The following is a 26,480-nucleotide window of genomic DNA, read 5'->3' as shown; positions in this document are numbered from 1 at the left end:
CTCATTTCCCTTGGACCTTCTCAGTTTACTTAGGTCTTGCTTTCTGCCTTCCAAAATCACAACTATTTACTCTCACCCAGTAATCCCTAGGCAGTTGTTAATTTTTCCCTGCCTCATTTAGTTCCAGACGCTATAGCTACATTTTCATGCTAATCAGAAACCTTACATATTACACAGTGTGGCCTATCACCTATTCCACCTACACGTGAACATTGTTGCACTCACTTCCTCAAAATTACATGGAAAATAAATCTGATAAAAAAATAATAATTTTACAGCAATATAATTAGGTGGCATTATTTCCTGAATATTTTTGTGAGCTTCTTGAAGTCAGGAATCATATCATAATCTTTGCTTGATCAGAACATAACTCTCAGAGTGCCTTGCCCATCATAACCACTCAACACAAGATTCAATAAAAGAGATTAAGCAAAAGGCATGATTTGAACCTTACATAAGTCAAGAGTATCTTTTGGTGAACCCAAGTAAGATAAAATATCTCCAGAATGAAATCTGTGGTTGCTTAATTAAATTATTATATCCAGATATTACTGAGTGTTATTTTGCAAATTATCACTTTTGGGGCACTATAGAAGTGGGTGCTGAAGATGGCCCACCACCTCACATACATTTTAGAATAGGATTTTTAAAAATTTCCCTCAAGTTAACTACAAAATCATATTATTACCTATGTGTTATATCATCTATGTGTGCGTATATACACACACATACATTATAGGCCAAATATATATTCTATTCCTTAAGAACATAATTCCTTTGGAAAACAAGTTTTGGAATTGGATGCATCAACTATGTCAATACTACATACACAATATTTTAATTTAGGCTTAAAGGTCAGAAAACAGAAATGGATGCTTTGTTTACCTCCAAGGATTAAACAAACATAATAGACAAACACTAATTTATACAATGAATAATAAAAGGAAAACAAGATTATGATAAAATATGTATAATATGTGCAAAACTCAATATATATATATGCCTATGATTCCCAGAAACCATTATATTTCCTGGAGGAAAAGACAAGCTTATTTAAACCAGTATAGGTAGTTTGACGTTACTCCTGCAAAACAAAGATTGTCAGTACAAGACCCCCCGTAACTGGGAGGGCAAGCTGAACATGGTACCCCTACTTTATATGGCGCTTCTCCAATCCAGTTGCCCCTTGAAAAAAAAAGAAGAGAGCATTAGTACTACTTGCCCATTCTTTAAAATCTGATTGTCCTTAAGCACAAGATCACGTGTTGACATGTGATGATATTTTTAGAAGTCTGTCGTTTTAGAAAAGCACTAAAAGTTATAACCATTTCTTATTTCTACAGTAACTTGTTCTGTATATCTTACTTTTAAAATATTTTCTTTCTGAGTAAATTAACATTATGTTAATTTACAGATAAGAAGTGAGGCACTACAATGCATGGTGACATTATTAGTCATCCGACACCAGGCTTGATGCTCTATCCACTCACCACAGCTGCCTCGTTCCTGCAGCAGCCTTCTAGAGCACATGGGCTGTGTCCACTTAAACTTACTTCTTAAAAAACTCATGCTAATATTATTATAAAGATAGTAAAGTATATACAGATATAGATATATACACGTCCATTATATATATAAAGAGATATACATGTAATTCTGGGATGCTTAGAAACGGTGAAATGAGCAAGAAGTTGTTACAAGCATTAAAAAATAGGTTTTACGTGTTCAAAGGATTTCTTCCTCAAGTTGAAAAAATAGTTTAGATTCTCAGTATTCATAAAATGAGATAACGGAAAACTCAGTAAGAGAATAATGGCTCACAGAAGCAGCCATTGATGGTGATTCCAAAACATTTTCCCATATGTAAAGTCATAGTTATAATTTTTAGTAATACTATTAGTTTTTTGATAATGCTGAACCTATTTAATTGAATCATTATGTGTTATCAATATTTTTCTTCATCTGTAATTATGGCCATGATTATAGTGATACACCAAATTCACCATTTAGGGTAGTTAAAAACAGCCACAATGCCTTATGTTATTAAGCTCTTTTAGCTGTGAGGAAGGAGGCAATGAATGTATTCTCAGTAGCATGGTGATTAGTAACTACAGTACTATACAGCCAGTGATGTGAAGGAAGTTGAATGGTCAGGAGAAAATTTCGTTGTAGATAGTAAAAAGTCAAGGTTGAAGATAAGACAACAGTGTAAAGGCTAAAATATGAAACAAGTGGGTCTCATCTTTGAGACCTAAATAAGACCAAGCAGGTGACTCATACGGTGCATCTACCAGACATGAAAATATCCTTATTCAGTCAGTTGAAAAGTCACATTTTTATCTATAAAATATCTGTAAAGGAAAAGTTGAGATGAGATTACAAGGCTGCCCACCTCTATCTAGCTTATTCTACTCTGCCTTCCAGAGAAGCTTCCTCAAGCATAATTTTGGTAATGTTACATGTTTGCTTATGAACATTCAAGGAGGTCCATCCCTCAAGAATGCAGTTCACTCCTTTATCCTAATCTCTCCCATTCTATTTTCATAATCTTATTTCCCTCTATATCTTTACCCAAACCTATAAAAATATATGAACCCAGCCTGTGGTATTTTAATTTCATATTTTTCAACTTATTCTACATAGCTTTTAGAAATTACACAGCACATATTTTTGGTAATGTTAACTTAGAAATACAATTTTATTATATATTATATTACAAACTTTTATACGAATGGAAGATAATTGTATTCAGTAGTAGATCAGTCAGTTGATAAACTTATATTATTTTTCCTTCTAATTTTTATTCTATTTCATCTAATTCAATTCATTCTCATTCTCTCATTTCTCTCTCTCTCTCTCTATCTCTGTCTCTGTCTCTGTCTCCCCCCCCAACCCCTTTCCTTCTCTGTTTTATTTTGCCCCTGAAAAACAGTTATACTTGAGATAAGTTCATATTGGGATTGGAAGAAACATAGTCACCTATCAGTCAGGATTTTAAAACTTTCTTCATTGCCTAGGTTTCAAAAGAATGGTTCTCTATCACAGCAAATATAGCATACTAACACAATATCTTAAACTCTTAGACTTATAAAACAATCAGACATTTCATCAATACTATTACAAAATTCCAATCATTGGCCAAAAACAGAATAGTTAAATGAAAGTTATAAAAAAACCTCTTTCACTATTTGAGTACTACTTGGCCTATTTATGTCAGAAAGAAGGGTTAAAGTCTTAATAGGAAAATATATGGTATAAAACTGAAAATATCAAACAAATGCAGTTTTAATGCTTATCATAATGCAGCCACATTTTACTTTCCAAATCTTACTATTCTAATAACTGTGGAGAGGGGACCATCAGGAAAATTGCTATTTTTCTAACTTTGCAAAAACACTGCCACTGGCATACTACCATATAAATGAGTAATGCAGTTATTTGTGAAACATTTTCTCATTCCCTCCCCATACTGGCAAAGCTGGAGAAAATCTTTGTTTGGGACTTACTTTGGAAGACACCAGGAGTGTCATAAATCCTTTGTACATTTTAGTATTTATTCCAAATGAGAACAGACTCATGTATAAATACTGGAACATTTTATCCGAAGAGTCATTGTTATCAAAAAGGCATTTTATCAGATGTTAACAAATGCTTATTTATCCTCATATTATAAAGAATGTTCATAAATATGAGCCTATTTTATAATCTTTGATCAATTTTCACAGTACCTTTTTATGTATGCCATAAGAAGAAATTACTGAATATTTTTTGTACTGAAATTTAAATCATGGCAAAGCTTTCATTAAAAAGAAGTCATAGCATTTAAATTTTCCCTTCTGATTCTGAATGCCTCCTTAACCATCTATGGAAAAAGTAAACTGTGATTGTAATTTTACTCTTAAAAGAAAGGAGAAGGGCTTGTTTTGCTTTCCTAGTGAAAAAGCTAAGCCAACATTCTAGTACTGATTGATGAGAATACTGTGGTGTTGATAAATTCCCTAGAAGATCCTTTCCTGATGCCTTTTATATAGCTATCAAAAGCCTAAAAGCATATGTTTATTTTATAATTACCATGCCTAAAGAAAGATGGTAAGGAGAATTTAGTGACTCTCCAAATCACAAATAGTCTTGCCTGCAATTTTAATCTAGAATCCTTGTGAACAGAAACCTTTCAGCTTATAACTTTTCAGATATACAAGAAGATGGAAGATTTGAGGATTAGTGCTTGTTAGTTAAGTCTTACTCATATTATTTACCTGTTAAAAGTATCTATCAGACTGAAGATATTTAACATCATTAAAGATTCCAAGAAGTAGAATCCGACTGGATACTTACTTTGGGGCATAGTTGCATACCAGATAAACTGCACGGCGCCATACAGCTCCCCAAACATTCATGTTTTGACAAGTATGAATTGCACATCCTATTCGATTGGAAGTGGCCCAAACCATCTGAGAAAGTAAATCGATATACTGTCATTGAAGTTGGAGCTAAGAAAATTCATGTTCACCAAAATAGTAAGAGCATTTTTTTAAAGTATGAATCAAAAATGAACAAAACAATTAAAATAACCTGTGTATAATGTGTGCACATGGGGCCAAAACATCTCATAGGACATCTGGGATTGCAATCCTGGGGATACGGAAAAGCATAATCTTTCACTTCATCATACCATGGCTTGACCAACTGGAGAATAGAGCGATATCTAGATATCAAGAAACACAATGAAAACTTAGAGTACAGTAGTGGCAATATATAGTGGACTCACGTTAAATTATAAGCTAATTGGTCCTTTTGCAGATTATTCATGGTAAATCAAGAACATACCCACCCCTCACAATTACCATCATCACCTAGTAGAATCCTCTATTCCTCCAAGTAGAGCCAAGCATGAAAATGCCCAGGACTGGAGCAAGTGATCCTGTATTTGTCTAAGTATGTGTCTGGTTGTTTCAAAAAGAGAAATGCAAATCTTTCAGGAATTATCATCTTTATCTTGTTTTACCACCTGATTTTCCTCCCCTATGTGGAAGAGAATGAGTCTTTGGAATATTGGATGATGACATTCCACAGTGGTAGAAAAATTATCCTGTTACTGGGAACAGCTTTATCCATTGTTGCATATACTTGCATATACATACGTGTGCCTATTTATATATACATATGTGTGTAAATATATTGAATTTGTACAACACACACAGATACAGGTATATGCAAACATGGGAAGGCTGCATACACAATAATGGCTTCTGCCACCATCAAGGGATTTTTCTGAAGTAGAAGAGATAGGATACAGGATACAGCCTGATCCTTTCAAAGATTCTGTGAGATAAGGGTAGAATACAGGCTAAAGGAGGGCGTTCCAAGGGTGAAAGGGAAAACTGGTTTTACTAGGCCTTTTTAAAAAATTAAATAATCCTTGAAGACATCTAAAACAGTCATAGGCCAAGCATCAGTGCCTGACACATAGTGAGCCCTCTTGTAGATATTACTTGAAATTGGTGTCACTAACCCTTGGATTCCATAAGCAATAAAGTTGCATGGATAAACAGTATCAGTGAAACTACTTCCTACCTTCCAGTTCGTACAGATAGATTTTGACCCAAAAATCTCAATAAGTAAGAAGGCCCATGGTCCCAAATGCAGGTAGCTGCCCAAGCCTCTGCAGATTTTGCAAGATTTTCATCCCAGACCTGTGAAAGTGAAAAAGACCTTCAGCTTTACTGGGTTTGCTAGTAACAAACAAAAAGAGAAAAGAAATGGCACTACTATTTCCTAAAGTTCTTTCAATTCTGCTTCCTGACTAGAAGAAAGCAAATTTAGACCATTGTTATTCAAAGTTCTACAGTGCAATATTGTTATTCCTCAAAAATCTTTATTGTTTTTACAGGGCCATCTAGACCCAAAATCCAGACATAAATTTTGGTAAAGGATAGATTAACAAAAATATCGTATCCAGATGTAACTTGGAGATACCTCATACTGACCACTGAAGTTTGAATCCACCAAAGTCAGTTGATTTCCCTGGAGTTTATTCACAGCAAAAAGGAGCCATGCTATTGATATATCTTAAAAATTAATGAGATCAAATTTATTCAAATCAATGTACCAAAATTAACAATGTCTCATAGTCCAACTTTTTTATTGAGATATTATTGATATATAACATTATTAGTTTCAGGTGTACAACTTAATGATTTTTATGTACATATATATTGTGAAATGATCACCACAATAAGTCTAGTTAACATCCGTCACCACACACAGTTACAAATTTCTTTTCTTGTGAAGAGAACTTTTAAGATGTATTCTCTTAGCAGCACTCAAATGTACGATACAGTATTATTAACTATAGTCACCATGCTGTATATTACTTACATCCTCAGGATTTATTTTATAACTGAAAGTCTGTACCTTTCAACCACCTTCACATATTTCACACACCCCACACCCCAACCTCTGGCAGCCACCTATCTGCTCTCTAGATCTCTGAGTTCAGTATTGTTTTTGTTGTTGTTGTTTTTAGATTCCACGTATGTATGAGATCATAAGTTATTTGTCTCTTTCTGACTTATTTCACTTACCATAATGCCCTTAAGTTCCATGCATGTTGTCACAAATGGCAAGATTTCCTTGTTTATTATGGCTGAATAATATTCCATTTATCTACTTATTTGTTGACGGACAATTAGGCTGCTTCCATATCTTGGCTATTGTAAATAGTGCTGTTATGAACATTGGGGTGAAGGTATCTTTTTGAGTTAGTATTTTAGTTTCCAGACTAATACCCAGAAGTGGAATTGCTATATCATATGGTAGTTTAGTTCTATTTTAATTTTTTGAGGACACTCTATACTGTTTTCCATAGTGGCTGCACCAATTTACATTCCCACCAACAGTGCCCAAGGTTCTCTTTTCCCCACATCCTCACCAACACTTGTTATTTCTTGACTTTTTGACAATAGTCATTCTAACAGGTGTGAGATTATGTCTCACTGTGGTTTTGATTTGCATTTATTCCAACTTTTAAGTGTCAAACTATATTAAATTATAATATGATATAAATGATATTTTATATCATTTGAATATTTGATAGTAATAATAATATCAGAACTTTTAATTGTTATGAGCTAGAAACATAGATTTACTTAATGTAACAGTGTATTTAAGTGAAAGGAAATTAATTTAGTGACTTTGAAATAAAATAGGAAAAAAAATTGATGAACGCTTCGGAGACATTTTTACCCGAGAAGGCCATGGCACCCACCCTGAAAAAAGATTTGTTAGCCACTTAGAAGTTGTCTTAAATTAGAAAAACAAAGTCATCTTACATAAATCTATCTAGAAGTACATTAAATTAAATTCACTCACAAAATTACATGAAATCAGAATTATCAAGAAAGGATCTGGAGTAATTCTATGGTGACAGTGGCCATATCTCCACTGTCTGTGTAAAAAGAAAGATCATTCAAAAAGCTATAATAAAATACACTTTCCTTAATTATCCAGAATATAATCTGCCCATTTTGTGGATTAATTAAATGTGGCAAAACATTACACAATACCCTTTTAATAAGTAAGTAGTCAGTGTTAAATATAGTATATAAATGGAAAATACTCATTCTATAATATTTTAAAAGTTAGTGTCTCTTTATATACTTGTCTTCTCCTTTGAATTGATATCATGCTTTTTTACAGTTATAGAAAATACTTTGTATTATTCTTTCACACTTAGCTCTGTAAAATAATCATTTGATATGTTTTATGAATTATTACTTCAAACCTCTCCTTTTGTTTGTAAAAATTCTGTGCAGAAATATCAGTGAACCAAACTAAATTTGCAATGAAAATCGTAGTATTCTACAACTGAAATTAACTTTTAAAAGCATTTTGTTTGGCTAATAATGGATTCAACTAGTATTTATTCTTCTGATATTTTTAATGAAATACGGATTTACAAAATATGGATTTCAGTTCACCAAAATGCAAAATATTACCATTAGATCACAAATGAATTTTAGATGGAATAGCATCAACAAATTATGTGTCTGAGCTAATTGTACTCACTTTGGGAAAAAAAATACATCTAAATATTATTAACATATTGAAGTGGTGTGCACTCAGAACAGTAACTGCTAAAAACACGGCTTTTCTGTGTTTTTATATAATCTTTCTAAAAACAGTCTTTCTTATAGTCTTGTTCTGAAATATCAGCACTGCATGGCACAAATAATACTGAAAAAGAAAATAAAATATCCTGTATTCTAACCCTAAGCCTACTGCTAAGATCATCTGTGACTGAGGACATGTCAATTATTCTGTCTCCCAGTTAACTCATCTCTAGGGTCCCTTTCCTCTTCAGCATTTCATGATTTAGTATCCCTGAGTAACTCCAGCATCAGAATCAGGAAGATCTGTTATATTGACCTATGACTTGTTCAGTTCTAGCCTTTTCCATACCACAGAAAGAGGAAACGTAGATTCTTCACAAAATAATTTAAAATATTTAAGGCAGTTAACAAATTTAAGGTAACTTAGCATATATAATTCTATATGCTTACTCATATACTTAAAACGTATTGTGTATGTCAAAGAGATAAACCCAAGAGTTCATGCCTGAAAAATATCTTACATGAGCACCATTTTAAAATTATTATAAAGGATTTTGATAGGAAGACCATGTATTTAGCATTACCGTTGCCTACGTTTTTAGGTGTTTCTATGTACAGATATCATAATTAAAATTTTTGAGATGATAGTTGTGAGGGAGGAGAGATGACCACTTTTTTTCATTTCTTCATGTTTGCTTTTAGGAAACTGATGGGAGGGATTTCTGCCTGTCCCTGAAGGAAGATGCTGGAGACCCTGGCAACACTGGCCAGGTGTCACACAGAGAGTGGGATCATTTTGCCTTCCCATGGGAGACATACCAACGGTCTCTCTGATGCCTACTGCAGAGGAAGTCAGAAAGTCCTGTGCTCTTTCTTGCCTGTTTGTCCCCAGGCAAGACTCACACCCATCCTGTAAAGAGGGGAAGATCCTGCTCTGAAATTTAGGAATTGCATATCTACTGTATTTGCTGTCTCCGTCTTTCTCCACTGGTTACAACTCCCAGGAGAATATGGGTGAGTGATGTATCCCTTTAATCCACAGTGGTATTTAAATCTATTAATATGATGAGAGGTCTTTCAGGGTTGAAAACAGCAAATAAGGATAGCTTCTTTCTTATCCAGAAGCTCTAAATTGTGATGAATGTTGCCAGTTTAACCATGTGAAAGAATTCTAACAACGTATACAAATTTAGGGAATGAAGTTGTAATCACCTAAGCATTTGACTTATATACATTTCTGGATGCTTAGTGGATAATCTGTCTCTGAATTTTGCTGAACACCTGTGATATTTATTTGAAATAAGTTTAGTATCATACCCTACAAATACAGCAAAAGAAAAAAGGTCACAGGTGTGTACTTACTTAACATTCTATGGAATGACTAGCAAATATGCAACATATTATGATCATTTGTTAGAAAAGCTAAACACCTTATATTTATTCAGCTTTTATGCAGCTAGCCTCAAATTCTGTATTTCTAGTTCTTGTCCCTCTAAATGGATAAAATACTTTCACAGATAACTGAGTTGTGAACACTTAAAATATCATGCCTTCTAAAAATTAGGCAAAAATTAAGAAAATGATGCATGGAGATAAAAATCATTTACAGGAGCTAGTAGAAGTTAGATATTATGATTAGATAACTCACAAAATGAAGATGGCTTAAAACGGTGTCAGAGCGTGCAGAAGCCTGTATATGTGCCCTATTGCTCTACAGAATTTTCTTCCATTCTTTGCTGTTACGAGCCATTTAGTTGGTCAGCTTGTAAACTGATTGATTTAGCTCTGGACTAAAATGTTTACCATGAACTACTCTGTTTATCAACAAATTTAGCACCTTGTCTGTGGAAACCACATAGTCTGATTAAGCCATGAGAAGCATCCAGAATTCAAACTGATGTCATTTCAATAGCTAGAAGACTGTGGCTCCAAGAGATAGGAGGCATATGAAAAGAATGAAAAGACCTCAAGTCCAGAGGTCTTCAGAGGTTAAGCCAAAGAAATACAAAATTGACTCAAAGAATGTCTCAGCATGGGAAAAAATCACTGACTTCCATAAATTGAAGAATTAGAGAGTGATATGATCCAGCCCAAAGATGAGGTTGTTTTATCAGCCATTTCCTTAAGTTTTGTTACCCACAACACAGTGGGCACCGGGACATCCGAAACTGCCTTCTTAAACCCCAGTCACTATCTCCGGACAATAAGAAATGTAGACCAACTGAAAGGCAACCCTGAAAATTACTTGAGAATATATCCCCAACATTGTTTGATATGACATACTGTTTTTTTTCAAGTGGGTAACATCTTTTAATTCCAAACATAAGAGTTAAAGGTAGACGTGTTTGAAAGAATTAAATATAAGATGTTAAAAAGGAGAAGGGAACATGTAGTCTGTGGTGACATGGATATGAATAGAGAGAACAGATGAGATTCATGGTCCTTATTCAGAAATCAAGGGAACTCTAAATGGCTTTATTAACTGAGATATAAGAAGTAACATGTACATAACTTTCTGAGAATCCAAAATTTGGGGGGAAAAAAGAAAAAAATTTAAAAGTAAGGCAATCCCTTTCCATAATAACATTGCATCTGTATTTAAAACACACATTTGATCTACAAGCCACTTAGTTCATGAGAATTTGATATGACTCAACAGGAGCACACGCTACCTTATCTGCCAACCCATTGTAAGATGTGTCCACAGAAGTAGAACAAATGGAGAATCATTTGTCATCGCTACTCTGTGTTGGCTGGGTCACATCAATTCCAGGCACCTCACTGTCAGAACAGCACACACATGTTGGAACCCAAACAAGGACAAGAGCCTGGTGAAAGGCATTCCTTGCTCAGAGCCATACTGCTTGCAGATCCCAAGATGATCGAACTGGCACCATTCCTGTGTGTATGTGTAATGTAAGAGGTAGCATGGGGGGTGGGGAGGGACTTGATTTTCCATTCCCTTAATGGCACAACTTCTTACCTTTTCCAAGATTTTCAGAAAGCAAATATCTTCGTGCCACCTTCCTTACGCTGGTCATACTCTGGTTGCAAGAGGTGGTGTGTACAGGTATTTTACACAAAAGGGCTGGAGGCTTAGAAAGAGCTGGGTGACTGGGGGACAAAGGTTTAAGGCATAGATGCTCACAGGCTTCAAAAACTTGAAACACTATCGTAATACAGAGTTTTCCTATGTGGTTGCCAAGATTAGAAAGAGTACAGGAAGCAAGATTTGATTCCATATGAAGAAACACTTTCTAATATTCAGTGGTGTCCTCAGATAAAAATGCATGTGGAGCGGGCTCAAGAGCAGGAGATGAACTCATGGAGGGGAGTGTGTATTGTAGTCTTTCAAAGCATGGGCTCTGTTGTCATACAGAACTGCTTTCTCATCATTTTGATTTACTTACTCTGGGACCTGGGGGAAGCAACTTACACTCTCCAAACTTCAAATTTCCTGTCTCTAAATGAGGAAAATTGTCCCCATCTCACGAGACTGTTGTGAAGGTTAGGCAAGATAGTGATTGAAGAGAATTTAGCACAGCTCTAGCACGGCAGGGTGTACAGAATGGTAAACGCTATTATTATTGGAAGATCAGGCACTGGAAGAGTGGTGGTGTCTGTGAACTAGAAAGATGCCTAAAGTGAGAGGTAACGAGAGGTGCACTTTTGATCACCTTATCTGGCAGCCTGAAGTTTGAGACACATCAAGCTTTAATCTCAACTTAGCAGGCAATCAGAGAAAGTGAAAACAGATAAAGCCTGAAGCAACAAACTAATCAGAAACAGAACTGTGTATAGATAACAAGGACCTTGCTTCTTGGCAACATAACATCAGACAGTGGAAGATAAAAATTAGAGAACATTTCAGAAGTTTTAAAACCTATTAATTCCTCTCCTTAAATCCCTCTTTAACATGTTTTATCTTTAAATTTAAAGACCGTTGGTTGATGGATTCTAGCAACAGTTCTCCTTTCCCGGGAAATTAATACCCACCAGCTATCATTTAATACTGTAGTTATATGCCAGGAAGACATTTTCATGTGTGGTTAATTTTTTCCACCAACTCAGGGTTACAATCAGCTAAAAACTGACTTCTTGATTGTTAAACTATCTTGTGAGACACATGCAAACCCCGTACCTTGCTGTTGCCCACTTAGAAGAATTCAAATGCCTTTCCGCCTACCTACTGCTTGCTGAAAACATGATCTCACTGGAATGCAGAGACAGATTTGGTAGAATGTTCATATTTAATGAAATTATGAAATGTGAATTTGATGCACTTTGTAGGGTAAAAAAATATTGTGCCCTTAAGCAACATTCCTGGACTGTTTCAGTTTGGAGTATGTGATGTGAAATTTTAAGAGTCATGAAGTTTAGTCTAAACACACAACTTTGGGAGCATTCTTCCATATTTGTGTCAAAAAAATGCTTGGTACCTGATTTTAGACTCTATGGGTAACATAGACTGGGAACATTCAAATCATACCCCTCCAAACCTCAGTCCATGATGTATTTTATGCCAAACATTTCTCTTGACCATTTTAAGCTGTTAGTCTTTATCTTCCCTGCCTTCTTTCCAAGCCATTCTTCAGAAATTCTCATAGACAATTAAACATCTCAAGTTCATAACCATTTAATGGCCATTGACTGACTATTAAATGGTTTTCAGATATACTAAATTCAGGACACCAGCCAGACTACTCAACTTCAATTTTTCTGAAGTCCTTTTATTAGTTTCCAGAAAAACCTTATCCTGAGTGTGACAGAAGACTAGATGGACCTGGTGCTATCTAGGCCCCTGAAATAGATTTGGAGTCATGTTGACTTAAGTCTCAGCACTGATTCTAAAAAAAAAAATATATATATATATATTCTTAAAAGATACATGAAACTTTCTTGCAAAAATTCTTGAGTAGATTCCCAGACATAAAATCATGCATCCATGCTGTCTCCATGACACTACCCTACCCCATTATGTAAAGTGGTCCGTTCTGATTACCAAAGCATATTCCCCAAAATTCTTTGTATTGGAAGAATGTTCCCTCCCACACACTAGCTACTTTTTTCAACCTCTGTAGATGTGTACCCTGGATGATAAACCTTCAGCTACTTAATGACTACCAGAAACCTGTACTTTATTTTGTGTTCTCCAACTCAGGGAAACCCAATTGTCCTAGTCAAAAATGGAGGCATCCTCCTTGGCTTCTCCATCATATAAATCCTTATGCCACTTCTTCATATAAATCACTTACACATACTGATTTGATCCTCAAATTCATTTTGTCACATCCCTATGTCCTTAAATGTCATTGAGGCTTCAATTATCTCTTGCCCAGGCTATTATAACAGTCTCTTGACTGTGCCATTACTTCTGCCTGTCTCCAATCCCTTTCTCAACCTGTAGCCAGAATGACCCTTCTGAAGGCAAATTAATTACACAACTTAAAACCTTCAACCAATTCCCTTAATCTTAGAATAAAACTCTAACAAGTTTCTGCTTGCCTTCCCAGCCTCATCAAACATCACTTTTTCTTTTATCCTCTACATCCAAGCCACACTGAATTTCATCTATGCCTTCAAGGTACCATCCACCTTCCCAAAACACCCTTCCCCACCTACCACATATTCCCTCTTTCCAACTCCTGCCTGTATAACTTTAATTTATTTTTCATATTTAATAGCTGAAATCATTTCCTTTTGGAAGCCTTCCTTGTGTCTCTACCCCCAGTCCAAGTCTGGGCCAGATATGCCCCATGTGATCCCAAAGCACCTGTATTTATTCTACTTTAGCACACAGCTCACTGCTTTGCCCACTTACTCGTCCATTCACAGTACTTCCTATCAAGAAATGTCTTTTTGCTCCCTGCTGAAACCCTCAGCACAATGCCAGGCACATGAATAAATACTGTGGAATGAGTGATTGAATACTGAGTGACCCCTGCCCACCTGAGCACCATAGCCATGTGCTCTTTACATGGAATGCCCATTCAGTTGTTCCATAGATTGTTACTGAGTGTTCTCTGTGGGACAGATATGATGCTAGGTTCTATAGTCAGCAGGAATATAATAAAATTTTCTATACCATTGCATATGGTCAAATATAATTTGCCACCAAAAAAGCAGTGTTGAATACTAGGAAATATGGTCGATATATATGTAGCCTATGTATGATTCAAAGCTCTTCCTTCTACCAACTGATGGTGAGGTTTTTACATTTGCACATCTTAAAGCCTGTACTCAAAACAATCATAAACAAAATGTTCTTACTTTCAGCTGGCTCCATAAGTGGAGAGCTAAATATTCATATATAAGCAATACTAAGTAACTAATACTATGCAACATGCACCTTGGAAGAAAATTCATACAAAATGTGCCCAGTCTCCATTTGAAGCCAAGACACTTAAAAGGTTCTACATGTAGGAGAACAGGAATGTGGAGTTCCAAATGAGCTGGAGAAATGCCTTCCTGTCAGCAATCTTTCTCAGTTCCCTGCTGGCTGGCAATGTTCTCAGGAGGCTTTCTAGTGGTCATAAAAGCATTCATTGAAAAAATTTAGGTTAGACACATCAAATTTCTCATGTTTATAAGAAGAAAATTGAGTTATCCTTCCCAAATGAGAGGAAAGGTGCCATCTGGTCCAGTATATGGTTTCATTTAAAAAAACGATAAGGATAGACATCACAAGTGTTTTGTCAACTATGAATAATTTTTTTTAAAAGTCTTTTACATTATCTACATTCTCTTACACACAAAGCCCAAATGAACAAAATCCAAATTTTTCCTTATTCTCAAGACATAAATTACTGTAGGCAAATACTTTATTGGCTATTTCTGAGGACGGATTAATCTATTCTCCATTCATTCATTTGAGTCATGCTTTCTGTAACTTTACTACCTGCTGTGACTTGGTAACTAGTATTTTTCTCTTTTCCAGAAGAGTATAGGAGACTTATTCCCTTAGCTCTGCAAATAATATTTGCAGGCACCAAACAAATGAAATAGGGCATATTATCAATATAGCTATTTTGGCTTCTTGAAATTACATTACACATTTTTTTTTTCATTTTTAAGTTGTTCAGTTCATATCTATCATTATCTTCACGCTGTCCCCTACCTGTCTTTCCATCATTCTCTACCATTTATGAAGATGGCTACCATGTGTTCTCATGAACTACTTCCATTAACTGTTCATACCTGTCACTGTGGTAGGTATAGGTGCCCAGTTCCTCCTCACCTTTGACTAAAAGAATGGCCCTGTTGGGCTTCCCTGGTAGCGCAGTGGTTGAGAGTCCGCCTGCCGATGCAGGGGACGCGGGTTCATGCCCCGGTCCGGGAAGATCCCACATGCCACGGAGCGGCTGGGCCCGTGAGCCATGGCCGCTGAGCCTGTGCTCCGCAACAGGAGAGGCCACAACAGGGAGAGGCCCGCGTATGGCAAAAAAAAAAAAAAAAAATGGCCCTGCTGATTCAGTGGTTGCCACCTCTTGGGTCACCGTCACAGCCAATCTAAACTCCATCAATTGATAGTGCCATCTTTCTCATATGCACCTCTGACCCTGCTCTAAAACCTCCATGGCCTCCCTAATTGCTCTTGTATTAAGTGATCCTCAATCTTTTCTCAAAATCCTTGAAAACATGGCGAATGTGTTATGCTTTTTCTCTCCTGGTGATTTTGTTCATTCATTGCTTTACCTACTATAACATCCAGTCCTACCCTTTCCTGAGCATCTATCTCATATACCCTTCCTCTAAGCAGCCTTTCTTGATTTTGCCAAATAGAGATTGCCTCTTCTTTCTTTGATTTCTCCATGGTATTTTGGTCTGTACTCTTTTATTACATCAGTCTTACACAGCAGCGTCTTATACTGAATTATGTGCCTAGGGTTTTTTTTTTTTTTCCTGCTTGTTTTTCCTGTTTTGTTTACAGTTTAAATACAAAGATTTCTGTTATCTTTGGATCTCATCCTCTCACAGAAGGACTTCAAATATTTTTAATTAATTTATTCAATTGCCTTAAATTCAAGAAATATCTTACAAATTTTACTCCATGTATGAGTCTTGTAATTTCATTCTTTTAGGGAATGATTCTTATTCTAAGAAACTAGTGTGGTCTGTGGTTTAGAGTCACGGTTTAAGTTGCCCTTAGGAAGAATGAAAAACAGCTGGTGTCCAAGGAGCTATGGAAATTTGTCAAAAAACTAATCGTAGAACAGAAGCCAAGAGTTTGACTTGCATATCTTAAGCTCTATCTATATTATTATTTTTTGAAAGGATACAGTGTTTGGAAAATCATGGCCAATATACCCAAAGAAGATATTATACACTAAAATATGAATGTCAACACTCTAGTGTTCAAATTGTGTCCACTTAATTTACTCAAGCATACACTAACGTAACCAAGTACTTAAAGAGGATAAAATCATTAAATTTTAAGGGACTTTTTGTTTTTTAGAATTTTGAAAAACTTCTTTTGTATTTTAGGTGCACAGGATAAAATGTTATTATAAATGATGAGCGAACTTTAAATATAAATAATAATATCAAAATTGATTCAAGTTATAAACATGTAACAATTCATAGGATTTCAAATTCACCAAATAATGGTTGATTACTGTCTATACACAAGAAATTTCCCAAGAAAATAGTTATACAAAGGTGAATAAACATGGACTGAGCACCCTGAAAGCTTAAAATTAGGAAGATTGCAAGAAATATACAAATAACTGTAAATTGAGTCTGATTTTAATAAGAGCAGTGTGATAAACGTAATAAGCTACAGTGGTTCAAAAGAAGGAGAAATCAAATATGACTGTGAATGTAAGAAACATCAGTGAAGGACACAACATCCTTACATAAAACTTGAAGGGTAGGATTATAAATATTGGAATAAGTTAAGGAGGAGACATTAGAAGGTGAGGAAATGGCATGGGAAAAGGCTCAGAGAATAAAGTTGTGAATGAAGGGGATTGCAAATCAGGCTGGTGCAATTAGAAACAGCCCTGACACCAAGGGGGAAAGGGGTGGGGTGGGAGGAATTGGGAGACTGGGATTGATACATATATATTATTGATACTATGTATAAAATAGACAACTGATGGGAACATACCATATAGCACAGGGAACTCTACCTAATGCACTGTGGTGACCTAAATGGGAGGGAAGTCCAAAAGGGAGGGGATATCTCTATGTGCATGGCTGCTTCATTTTGTTGTTCAGTGGAGGCTAACACAACATTGTAAAGCATGCATACTCCAATAAAAATTAATTAAAAAAAAATATAGAACGAGCCCTGAGCTGAAGACCATCTTCTATGAGGCTCCCATAGTGATATCACCCACTGATGGGGACAGTTTGAACACAGGGCTGGTAGCCATACTGAGGTAAGTGTCCTAAGCTTTTGAAGTCCATATTTGAGGTTAGGAATTGAACTCACTTTCGAATTGTTCACAATCCAAAGCAATGTTAAACAAATTAAAATAAAAGTAACAGTGTTCAACTGAGATCTGTATTTTTCACCTGGCCTGGAGGTTAAAGTCACTGACATTCCTGCTCTGACCTGTTAGATTTTATTTCTCTCAAAGTTCCTCTGAGTCTGCATGAGGGATCCAATGAATTATTTCAGTTGGTCAATTTACTCACAGAGACTTAGGATTTCACTAAATTGAGCACATTTTTCTAACTGAAGTAATCTGTTCCTCTCCCCCCACCTCAGGGAGTTTGCCCACTCTCTTCCCTCTGTCTGGAATGGTCTTCCCTCATCTATCAGTGTGGCTTACTGCCTCACCTTCCTCCAGGACATCTCAGGGAGCCCTTCTCTGACCACACTATTAAATGTCCCAGCCTCAACCTGCTTTATTTTTCTTCATAACCTTATCACCTTCTAACATACTATGTAATTTATTTATCTTGTTTATTGCCTGATTGCCCACCCAGGAGGCCAAGGATTGTCTATTTTATTCATAAATTTATCCTAGGTGCTTAGAATAGTACCTAACATATAGTAAATGCTCCATAAATATTAAGTGAATAGATACATGTGTGATGAAGTGTATGTAGTATTTACATGATAATTTGAGACAATGTTACTTTATAGAGCTTAATATTCTGACTACTGTTTCTCATTAACTTTACTAAGTGAAGAAGGATTTATAAAGCATTTACTATATAACAAGCACTGTATCTGGTTCTTACAAAATAAATTATTATGTAGTAGCTCCCATATTTGAAAAGCAAATAATAAGAAAGGAATGACAAATAGAATATGAAAACTATATGATTTCAGCTGGCATTGCAAAGAAGGAAACAGTGATATCCTGACATCTCCAGCAGTTTCCCCCAATGTAGTATTTGCTCGGTCTAGAGAATGAAAAGATGCTCCCCAATACAAGCATAGGCTTTGAAATTACACAGACCTTAACTCTAATTCCAATGATACCGTTCATTATCCAAACCACCTTCACCTAGTCATTAACTTCTCTGTGTCTAAGTGATTTCATTGGTAAAATGAGGATCGAAATCTTAACCTCACAGGGAGACTGAGCTATCAAATGAGATCATCTGTGGAAACAATTAGCCAAGTCGTTGGCACATAGAAACAATTTAATAAATGCATGTGGCATGAATTAATTCTTGATCAGTGGGGAAAAGTATAACTAGAAGAATGTGGCTTTTTAAAATATATTTCTACTGCATTGTACCCCACATATTATTCATGATGATCCCTCTTCCCTCAATATTATTGAAATAATAAATTGCCTTATATATTGATTGGTTATCATATAAATTATTGTTCCCATTTCACAGAGATGGAAGTTGAGTCTTATGCATATTAAGTAACTTGCACAAGGCCACAAAGTACACAGCAGAGTTAGGATTTCACCCCACATGAAGTCCTCTCCAAAGCCGGTTCATTTGTCTTTATCCTTACCTTAGTCTGCATAGCTATGTGATTGCCGCCAGAAAGTATTCCCTAAACCTGCAGTCTGGATAGCATACCTTTTTGAGCTCACATAGAATCTTATGCATATTTCTCTCATAATGCATGATGTTTGAAAACATGTTTGTTCTTCTCCTTTCTATACCTGGGCATCACCTTCTAGAAACACCTGTTCAATGTGAGTAATTGTTCCTATTTTTAGATCTTGAACAGGTTTTCACCGGGCACTTTCACGGTAAGCTCACAGAAACCCATAAAAACGAACGTTTATTGAACATTAGTTTTCTGTAGGCTCTGGTCTAATTGTTCTAGTCCTCAACTCCATACATTCCTCATAACAACCCCATATGGCAGATACTACCTTTATCCTCATATTAGAGATATTGAAAATAAAACACAATTAGGTTAATGAATTCACTCAGCTTATATTCCAGGACTGGGGTTTGAACCCAAACATTTAGATTCCAGACTACACATTCTTAATCATGAGACTATATTGCCCCTCATACACCAGGACTGATGACATCTTCTTTTCCACTTTCATTTAAAAATCCTAGAAAAATGCATTTTCATAGAGTCTAAATTGTACTTCTATGAACCATGACTCTCTTACATTTGCAAGTCTGTATTTTTCTTGTGACACTGATTTCTACAATTAGTCAAACTTTAAAAGCTTATTTAAATAAAATAGATACATTTAGAATCTGACAGAAACCCCCAAATTTTAGGTCAGCACTTACAGAGTGTTGTTAGTGGTACTGCAATACCCACCCCAACTTAGAAATACCATACTGGTGGTCTTCATTGCCTGAAACAGGCTTCAAGCTGTGCTCTTGGAAGGTGCTGGAAGTTAAACCATAACCTTGTATAAATTCAAAAACAAAGAAACTTTAAAAAGACATCTATCCTTTTAATACCAACTTTTTAAAAAAACTTTCCAAGTAAAATGACTTAAACACAGAGAGCCTATTTTTTATTTTTAAGAGAGAGCAAAGAATGTGTTCATGGCAAGTTGGAACAGTGTGCAAATGTGCTGACTTCACTGTTATCTGAACGACAAAGCATTAAATCACAAGAAGGAAAAAGTCAGCATGTTCTCTGAGAATACAAATAGATTAGTGTCAGGAAGAGCTTTGTCCAAGAAAGGGAAGAGACACCTACCCAGAGAATAATTCATGCACATGAAACCTATAATTAAAAAAAATCATTTTCAAAAAATATTTTAGCTGATAAATATGACTATTAGATAAACAAAGCACAGAAAAAGTTCCATGTGAATTTTTTTTTAAGTGGACCTTCCAAATGTGATCAGTCATCACACCCCACTCTTTACCTCTTTCTTATATAAGACCTGATTCATTAATGGTTATGGAACTCACACAAAAATATTAGATCCCTTTCCTCCCTTTTAATTATATGATGGAACAGTACTTAAGTTTACCAGGCACTTAAGAACATTCCCTAAGTTAAAAGGTGTAAAAAACCCCATATCCCTTAACATATGAATTCTTTAGGTTCTCCTAATGTACAATTTAAGTAAAACGTCCTCACTCAGAATTCAAAGAAAACAATGTTCTCTTACCATATATTCCATGTTTGCTGCTGGTGGGAACACTTTGCCCCGAACTTGGTTATGATAATCAAGAATGGCGATCATGTCATTCTGCGAAATGTAGCGCTTCCGCCTGGCTTTGGGGATGTCCGCAGAATCTAGTTGTGCTTTTAGAGCTGCTTCAATATCAGTGAAATTATTGGTTGGCGGGGATGAGTCAGTGGAATTGAGTAAGATGACGGCACTTGCTTCACAGAGAAGGGAGAACAGGAGTGCACTGCTGATGGCAGAGATTGCTATCATTTTGAGAGATGGAGAGGGAGAGGCCACAGAGTTTGCCTTAAAGCAGAAAGGTAGAGTTAGGGTCTATGAAAGGAAAAAAAAAAATAGGGCCAGAGGGTATGAATTTACAAAATCATTGCTTGACTTGACTTTCTTCAAAAAAATCCAAGCAAATGCTGAACTCAAGCCTAGAAGACAACCTGTAGTGGTCTCTATACATTTTACTTGGTGTTATGAAGCAGTCCCCTAAGAGGAACTTCCTATAGCTAGAGAAAAATAAACAGCATGGCTACTAACCCTAAAATGAATGTGAGCCATTTACCCCAAACGCCTGAGCCACAGAATGCATTACTGCATATTTATTTTCAGAGGGAAATCTTTAGGAATTGAAATTCATCTTGAGAGTGAAAAGGAAAAATGCATCACAGGTAATAACAGAGAATGTGCTGATAATGTTCCCCAGACATATATGGACACCAAATAATAGAACAGATAGAAAAAAAAAGTTAGAATAATCCAATCTCATTTCTAAAAAAATTAAAATGTGAGCTACTTTAAAAGCAATGCATGCAAAATAAACTTGTTGAGCTAAATAGCTTACCTCTGCACAATGCCAAAATGAATATAGTATTCTTCCAAAAATTTAAAGTTCTTTGCTAGGTTGTAGCATGAACTCTTGTAAGAGGAGTGTGTCTTATTACAAACTCTCAGAGCAAAACTCTGCAAGGTTTGAGTGCTGCTGGCTACAGGAGCAGCTAACAGCTTTTATATGTCACAGTCTGCAACGTCCAGAAAGGGCAGTCTTTCTTAGGGTCTCTCTTAGCCAAAATCAAAGGGGAGGGGTTTTGGATAGAAAAAACAGTGATTGGGTGGCAACCTTTTTATGTGGGTGGTGAGGAAATTGAGTCACACCCACAGCTTACAAAGTACAAACCATAAAAGACAAACCCTTTTTTCTCTGAGCTTCCACCTTTTCTGTGACTGGTTAATTTTCCTCATTTAATGCTTTCTAGTTCCTGGTTCCCATACAAAAAAAGGAGAAAAAAAAAGGGACTGTGAGTTTTTGAAAACACAGAAGGTTGAGTAACAAGCAGTACATTTTTTTTTTTAAGACAGTAAATGACATGGGAGCTGAAAAGAGCAAGCTGATATTAACTCAAAAGATCAGCTCACATAGTTAATCTGGGTGGCCACAAATATGATTCAAAAGAGATGCCAAGCAAATCAGTAGTAGTCAAACTATAGCATATGATATTGGGATAATAGATGCTCAAGTGGTTGCACTTTCTGTCTCCATGTGGCTTTATTCCTCTAATTTTTATATTTAGTCTCTCTCTATCTCTTTCTCTTGTTTTCACTCTCTCTCCTTTCTTTCCTTTCTCTACAGAGAGGCAGCAAATTACCTGCCTTTTACCTGCCTTGTATAGAATGCAAATAGAGAAGCTTATGACAAATGACAGCAGCCAAGATAACATCTGTTTCAGGTTTAGAAGCATAGAGTTGAAATTTTAAGCAAAGAGTAGCCCAGCCTCTCAGGAAGCATATTGGAGGGCACAGCTCCGAGGCCATGAAGAATGTCACAGCAGCAGCTGCAGCTGTCAACCGTCAGAAATGCCTTCCTAGAAAGATGCCATTGGAGCAAAACCTGTGTCTGGCAAGACAAGAGCCAAGAATGTGACTATTAGGGCAATTTGTAACAAAAGGACCCTCACAAATACCCTGTGTCATGAGAACTTTAACAAAATGTGGAATATTCCCAGTCTGTGGCAACAGGAATCTTAGAAACTACACATTATTCAGTTAAACTTGCGTAACGTACACCGACTAGTCTAGTTGGTCATTGTGTGTTGCCTCCTGCATGTTTCAGCAGGAGGAGTACTACGTGGATTTATATTTGTCAGAAAGGATGATCATGTGGTAAGAAGCACACCAGGCTGGGAGCCAAGTTTCCTGGGCTATATTCCCAGTCGTGTCTCTAGCAGTATGTGTGGCCTGACGCACATAGTTTAGCTCTTCACTGGTGCATCTAAAAATGGGAGGGAAAAGGTGTGTATTCTATTCTTCATCAAATTCCTTATGAGAGCAGGACAGTGTTTGAAACTGAAAGTGCCACTGAATTTCAAAGTTCAGTGTGGAGATGCATTCTTTGATGTTGATAACATGTGCCAAAGTTCAGGTTTTACTATATTTTCATGAGCCTTAAGTTCCTAACTAAATTCGAGTAATTTGAGAAGAGCTCAAGGTGCAATACTGAAAGCTGTAAATAGGAATTAATGAATACTGTTGAATTGAAAAGGCAAGAACATCTAATAGGAGCTCAGAAGGTGAGCATGAGTATTATGAAACATCAGAGCAGCTTCAGGGAATGCACGTGGCTGCTCACAGCTGCCTCTGTTTAACAACTGGAGCTGTCCAGCTAGGGTCTCACCCCTTCAGAAAGGACTCATGGCACATTGAATGAATCTCAAGGATGCTGCATCAGAGATTCCTGAATCGAATAGAAGATTAGATGACATATTCTCTGTGGGCCATCCAACTCAAAGATCCAAGACCTTTTGAGAAATAGTGCCAGTGCTGATTAGCCTATATTTTTCAACATATCTCTTATAGCTGTCTAGCATACAGGAGACTAAAGGACTTTTAATGCCTAAGCAGCAGACATGAATCTTTCTTTCTCCAGGGTGGCTGAATTCTTGCTTAGAATCTCATAAAAATCAACCATTGCTTTCACGGTTTGTCATGTATACAAAGCGATATTGTTCATCTATTGAAGTTTGACTTGAGGTACTTCCACAGGGATGAAAATGTGTCCCTCGAGAAACTTGTCTGAACCATAAATGGATTTCCTCTACGAGGAAGTGGAGGGATGGAGGAGGAAAAAGAGAAAGAAGGAATTTCTGAGATGGACCTAAGCATGCCCAATTACATGAGGACAGAGATGATAGTTACTTAATCCTGAGACCCTGAGGCATGTCAATGATTTCAGATGTCTTTCAACAAACATGAATTATAGTGTGGAATTTCAGACTATTAAGAAAACCCCCAAGGGTATGGAATCATAAAAGAAAAGACCTGTGGGAGGAGAGTTAAGAATTCTGCTTCCAAGCAGACATTATTGCCAGAAGAAGTATTTTAAATGCTTTGGAAGTCATTTTAATTTTAAAATATTTGCAAAATTAAGAGGCATACATCCAAGTTGTCAGTAAAAGAACTACTAATGAACAACTAACAATGAGGTGGTTCTTTATGAGATCTCTTCTTGAAAAAGAACATTGATGTGTATAGAAACATTTAGGGGAATGCTTGCCAACATGGACAGAAAGGAAATGCAGTTATATTACTGAGAAGAAATATAAACAATTGACAGCAACTATTGTATACCTTGAAACCTGTGAGAAAATAGTTGCGATTTTAAAATTGAAATCAGATATATTATGTATCCCAGAATGGCACAACTGCTTAAGCAAAGGTACTGTGAGTGTTTGTGTGTGGATACAGATACACATATGGTTTTAGTCTAAAACATTTCTAATCAATGGAGAACAAAGAAAGAGTTACACGAAAATGAGTGAAATGATTCAGTTCACTTTTTAGGAAGGTAACAAAAGACAATGTTGATAATGAATGACAGGAGAGGCACTAGAGTAATACTAGGAAAAGATTGTGGAATTAACCTTAAGCAGTCATAAAAATGTTTAAAAGGGGGGAGAAATTGGCAAGACATTTCAGGCATAAAAATCCACAGGTTTGGCCAAGCTATGGATGTACGAAGCAAGGTGAGAAACAATAAACAATGGATAATTTGGATTTCTGTCCTGGAAATGACAGAAGAAAGTTATAATTTCTATTTATATGGTACAACACAAAACACTGTCACACACACTCGGCCACCTGAACCAAGATGGTGGAGTAGAAGGGCGTGCTCTAACTCCCTCTTGTGAGAACACCAGAATCACAACTAACTGCTGGACAATCGTTGACAAGAAGACACTGGAACTCACCAAAAAAGATGCCCAACCTCCAAAGACAAAGGAGAAGCCACAATGAGATGGTAGGATGGGCACAATCACACTAAAATCAAATCCCATAACTGCTGGGTGGGTGACTCACAAACTGGAGAACACTTATACCACAGAAGTCCACCCACTGGAGTGAAGGTTCTGAGCCCACGTCAGACTTCCCAACCTGTGGGTCCGGAAACGGGAGGAGGAATAGCTAGAGAATCAGACTTTGAAGCCTAGTGGGATTTGATTGCAGGACTTCGACAGGATTGGGGGAAACAGAGACTCCACTCTTGGAGGGCACACACAAAGTAGTGTGCGCATTGGGACCCAGAGGAAGGAGCAGTGACCCCATGGGAGACTAACCAGACCTACCTGCTAGTGTTGGAGAGTCTACAGAAGCCGGGGGTGGCTGTGTCTCACCATAAGGACAAGGACACAGGCAGCAGAAGTTCTGGGAAGTACTCCTTGGTGTGAGCCCTCCCAGAGTCTGCCATTAGCCCCAAGAAAGAGCTCAGCAAAAATCACATTCACAGAAAGATAGACAAGATGAAAAGGCAGAGGGCTATGTACCAGATGAAGGAACAAGATAAAACCCCAGAAAAAAACTAAATGAAGTGGAGATAGGCAACCCTCCAGAAAAAAGAATTCAGAATAATGATAGTGAAGATGATCCAGGACCTTCAAAAAAAAATGGAGGCAAAGATTGAGAAGCTGCAAGAAATATTTAACAAAGACCTAGAAGAATTCAAGAACAAACCAACAGAGATGAACAATATAATAACTGAAATGAAAAATACACTAGAAGGAATCAATAGCAGAAGAACTGAGGCAGAAGAACAGATAAGTGACCTGGAAGACAGAGTGGTGGAATTCACTGCTGTGGAACAGAATAAAGAAAAAAGAATGAAAAGAAATGAAGACAGCCTAAGAGACCTCTGGGACAACATTAAATGCAACAACATTCACGTTATAGGGGTCCCAGAAAGAGAAGAGAGAGAGAAAGGACCCGAGAAAATATTTGAAGAGATTATAGTCGAAAACTTCCCTATCATGGGAAAGAAAATAGCCACCGAAGTCCAGGAAGGACAGAGAGTCCCATACAGGATAAACCAAAGGAGAAACATGCTGAGACACATAGTAATCAAATAGGCAAAAATTAAAGACATAGAAAAATTATTGAAAGCAGCAAGGGAAAAACAACAAATAACATACAAGGGAACTCCCACAAGGTTAACAGCTGATTTCTCAGCAGAAACTCTACAAGCCAGAAGGGAGTGGCTTGATATACTTAAAGTGATGAAAAGGAAGAATCTACAACCAAGATTACTCTACCTGGCAAAGATGTCCTTCAGATTCAATGGAGAAATCAAAAGATTTACAGACAAGAAAAAGCTAAGAGAATTCAGCACCACCCAACCAGCTCTACAAAAAATGCTAAAGGAACTTCTCTAAGTGGTAAACACAAGAGAAGAAAAGGACCTACAGAAACAAACCCAAAACAATTAAGAAAATTGTCATAGGAATATACATATTGATAATTACCTTAAATGTGAATGGATTAAATGCTCCTACCAAAAGACACAGTCTTGCTG

At 36.5% G+C, this 26,480-nt stretch overlaps 1 protein-coding gene across 1 annotated transcript; it reads right to left on the bottom strand.

Annotated features, from left to right (window-relative positions):
• Nucleotides 1–277: 277 nt before the first annotated feature.
• Nucleotides 278–21,606, bottom strand: PI15 (peptidase inhibitor 15). Its single transcript, XM_065895610.1, has 6 exons — nucleotides 21,486–21,606; nucleotides 20,633–20,941; nucleotides 5,575–5,693; nucleotides 4,573–4,705; nucleotides 4,336–4,451; nucleotides 278–1,185 (listed from the first exon to the last, which is right to left on the bottom strand). Exons 2-6 carry the CDS (start codon nucleotides 20,903–20,905, stop codon nucleotides 1,050–1,052), a joined length of 777 nt encoding a protein of 258 aa, XP_065751682.1. The 5' UTR covers nucleotides 20,906–20,941; nucleotides 21,486–21,606; the 3' UTR covers nucleotides 278–1,049.
• Between the last annotated feature and the right edge of the window lie 4,874 nt (nucleotides 21,607–26,480).

This window comes from Phocoena phocoena, chromosome 17 (assembly GCF_963924675.1).
Source record: "Phocoena phocoena chromosome 17, mPhoPho1.1, whole genome shotgun sequence".
In the NCBI taxonomy this organism is placed as follows: domain Eukaryota; kingdom Metazoa; phylum Chordata; class Mammalia; order Artiodactyla; family Phocoenidae; genus Phocoena; species Phocoena phocoena.
The sequence above is the reverse complement of the archived record's forward strand: the minus strand, read 5'-3'. Positions and strand labels throughout refer to the sequence as shown.